General features: G+C 33.5%; 1 protein-coding gene across 3 annotated transcripts in view; it reads right to left on the bottom strand.

Moving 5' to 3' along the window:
• The window catches only part of LOC135215394 (neural-cadherin-like), a 1,007,823-nt gene that overhangs the window by 31,870 nt on the left and 968,453 nt on the right, over positions 1-7,500 (bottom strand). For all 3 annotated transcript variants that reach the window (XM_064249987.1, XM_064249988.1, XM_064249989.1), the window contains one exon: positions 527-670. In XM_064249987.1, the coding sequence (XP_064106057.1) occupies positions 527-670 (144 nt within the window). The remainder of the gene's footprint in view (positions 1-526; positions 671-7,500) is intronic.

Below are 7,500 nucleotides of genomic sequence, written 5' to 3'. Positions count from 1 at the left end.
AAACCCAGGGTAATAATTATTAAAAAAAAAAGTATTAAAAAAAGGATTCCAGGAAGAGAGAGAGGGAGTATGAATGCCAAGTTTAATCAAAAAAAAAAAAAAAAAAAAAAAAAAAAAAAAAAAAAAAAAAAAAAAAAAAAAAAAAAAAAAAAAAAAAAAAAAAAACGGCAGCTGATACACAAGGAAGTATTTGAGGCCAAACATAAAGGAAGATGGTGAGTTCAGATAAGTTCTGTTCCGGAATTGGCAAAGCTTGAGAAGCAAGCATGATATTTCTGAGGTAAGTTTGGAAGAAGAAAGAGAGCTGTCTGTTTAATATTGCCTCCTCGATGTCATACTAAGGAACTTCATGTTTATATTTGTATCTTAATCATTTTTTGTCGTTGAGAAAGTTATCAATTTGTCGTTTAGTGATGCAATCTTGCACATGGGAGAGATAGGCGACTGACATGTAAAACCGCTTAGCAAGTGAGAGAGAGAGAGAGAGAGAGAGAGAGAGAGAGAGAGAGAGAGAGCAAGTCGTTACCTTCATCAAGGTCCTTGGCTGTGAGGGTGAGGAGTGCCTGGTTGACGGCTTCATCTTCGTCGAGTTCGACCTCGTACAGAGACTGCTCGAAAAAGGGGGCGTGGTCGTTCTTGTCAGCCAGGCCGATACGAAGGAACTTCGTCACTGTGACAGGTAGAGAGAACCGGATATTAGTAGACTGTAAATTTCGATATTGAGCTATGTCAAACGAAATGACATTTAGTAACTGTGAACGTGTGGACACAGTACCAAGATATTTGTGCACTAAATATATATATATATATATATATATATATATATATATTGTCACAACTTCAGCTTTCCACTTGAACTATTCATCAATTCTCAGTAATGAGGGCAACACTTCATGTAGGTATAGTAGATATGTTCAGTGAATTATTAAACTAGGCAACACTTCATGTTAGGTGAATGATTAAACTGAAGTTAAAATCAAACAAAAATTTTACTTATTTTAAATCACGTCTAGATATATAATAACAAAATAATAACAAATAACCACTTAATAGCTACTAAGAACAAGTGAATCGAAAGCCACCGGATAACTAACTCCAAGTATTAACTTTACAGACTTGGAAGTAAACAATTCCAAGGAAAACAAACGTAAAAAAACAAGAGGTAATTTCATCCATGCTGTCCGCTACGATCAGCAATCAATAGATGGCGCTAACATCATACACAATAATAGGTGTGCAATTAGAATTGCTATATAATGATAGGAGGGTTATTATAATATATATATATATATATATATATATATATATATATATGTATGTATGTATATATATACATATACATACATACATATATATATATATATATATATATATATATATATATATATATACACGACAGTCCTAAACACACACACATACATATATACATTTACATACACATTATTATAATATATATATATATATATATATATACACGACAGCCCTAAACACACACATACACATATACATATACATACACATAATTACTATATATATATAGATATAATATATATATATGATATTATATATATATATATATATATATATATATATATGTTAATGTGTATGTATATGTATATATGTATGTGTGTGTGTTTAGGGCTGTCGTGTATATATATATATATATATATATATATTATATATATATATATATATATATACGACAGTCCCTAAAAACACACACACATACATATATACATTTACATACACATTACATATGTATATATATATATATATATATATATATATATTATATATATATAATATATATATATATATATATATGCATTAAGTTACAAATGTCCTTCAAAATCCAATTCGCTCTACCTCGGAAATAATATATTTTCACATATGTTTACCGAAGGGGAACTTTTAAAGTGGATATCATTTCGTTCTCTCTTGGGTTCGAACCAGCGCCCAGCGGATTGAGGAGAAATCAGGACTTCGGTTAACATACATGAGAATATATTAATTCCGAGGTGGAGCGAATTGGATATTAAAGGATATTTGTAGTTTTAATGCATATATACATATTATTATATATATATGATACGCATTATATAAGTATATATATTTCTTATAATTTATATTATATATATATATTGATCTACACGCGCTGCATTTGCCTGTGAATATTTGCCGATATATATCCATATTTACAATCAGAATATCGGTTCATCTATTGCAAAGGTTCTCTGTTTTATCCTTTGGGTTTGATGGGAAACAGACTAAATAGCCTTAAGTGTAACACGTAGTTTGTATGTATGTATATATATATATATATATATATATATATATATATATATATATATTATACATATATAGCTTGATTAATGAATAATAGTGCCAAGACTAGGAAGAACATTCTTTAATATCACGAGCTTTCGAGGTTTTAAAACCTCATCTTCAGGCTGAAAAAATGACAAGCATGAGAAATCACTAAAAATACATTAAAATGAGTTGTCTGATTAAAAGCTTCAGTAAAAACATAAAATAAAACGAACATCACATACAAACTAAAAATTAAAAATTACGAAAAAAGACTAATACAAAGCGCAAATCATACAAAAACAGAAATAAAAATAAAAATAATATGAAAGGTAAACAAACTACACTCAAAAATAAAATGGCTAACGACCCACTTTGTGTACCTACTATGAAACTATATGATAGCTAGTTGAATACCGGACGAGTTGTTGTTCAATTCCGGTTTCATTTTCTTAATAAACAGCGACTCTGAAATTAAAAGGTCCAGTCTATTTGAGCAAAAAGACAGTACTCTAAAATCTAGGTGAGTGAAAGGATGGTCCTGTGCAACTGTGATCCCTTATGGCAGAAAATGGTGGTTTAGAAAGAGGAAACCTAGTTCTAACGGAAAGACCTCTGTGTTCCAAAATTCTGTCTCTAAGCCAGCGGGAACTGGATCCCACGTATCGCAGACCACACTGCGAACAGGTAAACAAGTAAACGACACTCGAATTAAGGTCCACAGGAAGAGCAGGCTTCTCCCTCAAAAGTGATCCTACAGTAAAAGGGTTAGTAAAAACAAATCTGAAACTAACTTGAGGAAAACTATGCTTAAGTATTTCTTGTAACTTTTTTCGTACCAAGTAGCTACTATGACCAAGGAAAGGCCATTTAATATACTTTACATCTTTACTAGCAGTACTGTACACCGGTCTGGGACAAAATTTCTCATGTAGACAATTTTTCAGAACTTTGTAAAAGACAAATACGGGATAAGAATTTTCGGAAAAATAATTCTGGAGGAAGACCATGTCTTGATGTAATAAATCACAATCACAACAGACATTGTAAGCTCTATTTATCATAGTACTTATTGAATTAAGTTTAAACAACTTTGGTGAAAAACTAAGATAATTCAATCCCAAGCCAGTAAAAGTACTTTTCCTATAAACGGAAGTCTCAAATTTACCTCTATTTCGGTGTACCTGAACATCTAAAAATGACAACATATTATCCTGTTCCGTCTCACAAGTAAAAGAAATATTAGGATGACGAGAATTAAAATATTCAAAAAATAAATCCAAATCTTTGGATGTCTGAATGCCCTGTTGCTTTTAAACCCTTGTATTATCGTAGTTACGTGGATGACGCTTTCCTTGTGTTTAAGGAACGTTCACACGTGGATCTATTTTTTGAATATTTTAATTCTCGTCATCCTAATATTTCTTTTACTTGTGAGACAGAACAGGATAATATGTTGTCATTTTTAGATGTTCAGGTACACAGAAATAGAGGTAAATTTGAGACTTCCGTTTATAGGAAAAGTACTTTTACTGGCTTGGGATTGAATAATCTTAGTTTTTTACCAAAGTTGTTTAAACTTAATTCAGTAAGTACTATGATAAATAGAGCTTACAATGTCTGTTGTGATTTTGATTTATTTCATCAAGACATGGTCTTCCTCCAGAATTATTTTTCCGAAAATTCTTATCCCGTATTTGTCTTTTACAAAGTTCTGAAAAATTGTCTACATGAGAAATTTTGTCCCAGACCGGTGTACAGTACTGCTAGTAAAGATGTAAAGTATATTAAATGGCCTTTCCTTGGTCATAGTAGCTACTTGGTACGAAAAAAGTTACAAGAAATACTTAAGCATAGTTTTCCTCAAGTTAGTTTCAGATTTGTTTTTGTTTTTTACTAACCGTTTTACTGTAGGATCACTTTTGAGGGAGAAGCCTGCTCTTCCTGTGGACCTTAATTCGAGTGTCGTTTACTTGTTTACCTGTTCGCAGTGTGGTCTGCGATACGTGGGATCCAGTTCCCGCTGGCTTAGAGACAGAATTTTGGAACACAGAGGTCTTTCCGTTAGAACTAGGTTTCCTCTTCCTTAACCACCATTTTCTGCCATAAGGGATCACAGTTTAGCACAGGACCATCCTTTCACTCACCTAGATTTTAGAGTACTGTCTTTTTGCTCAAATAGACTGGACCTTTTAATTTCAGAGTCGCTGTTTATTAAGAAAATGAAACCGGAATTGAACAACAACTCGTCCGGTATTCAACTAGCTATCATATAGTTTCATAGTAGGTACACAAAGTGGGTCGTTAGCCATTTTATTTTTGAGTGTAGTTTGTTTACCTTTCATATTATTTTTATTTTTATTTCTGTTTTTGTATGATTTGCGCTTTGTATTAGTTTTTTTTCGTAATTTTTAATTTTTAGTTTGTATGTGATGTTCGTTTTATTTTATGTTTTTACTGAAGCTTTTAATCAGACAACTCATTTTAATGTAATTTTTAGTGATTTCTCATGCTTGTCATTTTTTCAGCCTGAAGATGAGGTTTTAAACCTCGAAAGCTCGTGATATTAAAGAATGTTCTTCCTAGTCTTGGCACTATTATTCATCATCAAGCTAAGATTTCCAAGTAGCCGCCCAATTACTGACATATATATGATATATATATATATATATATATATATATATATATATATATGTGTGTGGTGTGTGTGTGTGTATGTGTGTGTATATATATATATAGATATATATGATATATATATATATATATATAATATATAATATATATATATACATACATACAAACTACGTGTTACACTTAAGGCTATTTAGTCTGTTTCCCATCAAACCCAAAGGGATAAAAGAGAGAACCTTTGCAATAGATGAACCGATATTCTGATTGTAAATATGGATATATATCGGCAAATATTCACAGGCAAATGCAGCGCGTGTTGATCAACCTAACTTTAGTTCCAATAAAATGGACGCAAAAGTTAGGAAAACATATTCGAACCGAAATAGGAATAAAATTTCACGTTTCCAGTGGAAGTTTCCTTATATCCAGTCAAAGGATTAAGCCAGACATCAAAGGGTCTTATTGATTTGTGTTGAAAGCAACAAATTTATTTAGCAAATCTGTGTAGGCCGCATATTTTTTTAAGGGAATAAATAGAGCAAGAAACCAATGCGTTTTGTTGTCAGGAACATTTTGAGAGCATTGCCAAAAATAAAACCTGTAAAAGAAGAATAAAAACCAGAGCTTAAAATGGAGATGTAGAAACAGGGCATTTCAATAGAAGGGAAGCCTTTAATTCTGTGGTTCTAAAACCAGGGGGTAGAGAGCCCTAGGGAAAAGTAAAAAAAATTATCTAATTATATTCGTTATTCTCTTAACAGGAATGCGGAACTATTATTCTGAAGTTTATGAAAATATGCAAAAATATAGCCTTATAAGGATAAGTTTCCAGTGGTCTACTACTCCAGTTGGACTTGTTCGGTTTTTAAGTCATGTTCGGATCCCATGTCATGAACCTATGTCATGTTTGGACTCGTTCGGATACTATGTCATGTTCGGATCCACGTATCTTGGCGAGGCTGCATTTTCCACGCTCGTTGCTCCAAGACCAAATACAGAAACAGGCTGAATGCTGAAAGGGACTTAACGCTGCGCCCTCAAGATCTAGCAGCTGAGAAGCAGTGTCTCTTTCTCTTTTGTATTTATTTGTCTTTAAATCTGGGAAGGAATTTTACTTATAGAAGCAGGAAGGGGGTGGCGTGGAGGGAAGTACCCACCACTTGGAAGGGGGGCGTGGGAATAAAAAGACTGAGAACCACGGCTTTTTAATTCCTCATTCAAGGTCTAAGAAATGTGTGTGTTGTATCTACAACACAGAATTAAAATGACTGCATGCGAGAACAGGAATGCCTAGTATAAATGAAGCCAAACAATGAAATAAAAATGGAGATATTACTGCAAAGGAGGACAGCACTGAAAGAGACCCCTGAATAGAAGAAAACCCCTTGTATACAAAGGCAGTGTCACATGAAGGTGGTCGATTGGGAGAGGTTCACCCCATGCGCACCTAGCTTTTCAAAGGCAGTTTTAGCCACGCCCATATTTATGGTCATTCGTGTGTATCTGCTGATTTCCTTATTCTCAAATTTGTGCTTCAAAGGCAGTTATACTACGCCCATATTTTTTTTTTTTTTTTTTTTTTTTTTTTTTTTTTTTTTTTGTTTTTTTTTTTTTTTTTTTTTTTTTTTTTATGGCGTTTTTACGTTGCATGGAACCAGTGGTTATTCAGCAACGGGACCAACGGCTTTACGTGACTCCCGAACCACGTCGAGAGTGAACTTCTATCACCAGAAACACACATCTCTCACTCCTCAATGAATGGCCGAGAATCGAACCCGCGACCAACCAGGTGGGACGCAAACACCATACCAACCACGCCACTGAAGTGCTGCCCATATTATGGTCTTTCGTGTGTATCGGTGATTTCCTTATTCTCAAATTTTTGCTTCAAAGGCAGTTATATCACCTCCATATTTATCGTCATTCGTGTTTATCCAGTGACTTCCTAATTCTCAAATATATGTTGGAATGGTAAGACTGTAAGATGAGAAGATATAGGGGGGAAAAATCCGAACTCAGAGAGTTTTTCGTACCTCCATCAGAGACGTTATTATTGTTCAGTTCTCCATCACGTGCACTGCAAAAGAAGACGAAACGATATCAGCCGCATTATGTCGTATGTGATTGTTGGTGAGATTGGGTTCTTTTGTTGGCGAAGTTTTTTCCTCTTAAGACAAATGCTGCTTTTACCGGAAGCAGTGTTATCACAAATGAAAAATGAATAGTCGAGGATCTCTCTCTCTCTCTCTCTCTCACTCTATTTCGTTCCCGCATTTCGTAATAAGCTTTTCATGAAGCGAAAAACTTCAGTTATCGGACGATATAGAATCCCCGATGAATTAGTGACGAATTCAATTATTTGTTGTTTTATTTTCTTCCGAGAGCAGAATAAAAGCGGCAGTCATCCCCTTTGCAGTTCAAGAATACGAGATGAACGTTTCATTAGTGATTTAAAAAGGAGGAATTATCTCCACGGACGGCAGAGAAATTCTTTATTGTCAAGAAATCGTTGTCTCATGAGACTATTCTTAATTTCTTTAACCTAATTTCTTTTAACCTAAA

The sequence above is a fragment of the Macrobrachium nipponense genome, chromosome 5, assembly GCF_015104395.2.
Source record: "Macrobrachium nipponense isolate FS-2020 chromosome 5, ASM1510439v2, whole genome shotgun sequence".
NCBI classification, from domain to species: Eukaryota; Metazoa; Arthropoda; class Malacostraca; order Decapoda; family Palaemonidae; genus Macrobrachium; species Macrobrachium nipponense.
This window is presented reverse-complemented; position numbering and strand designations above follow the sequence as displayed.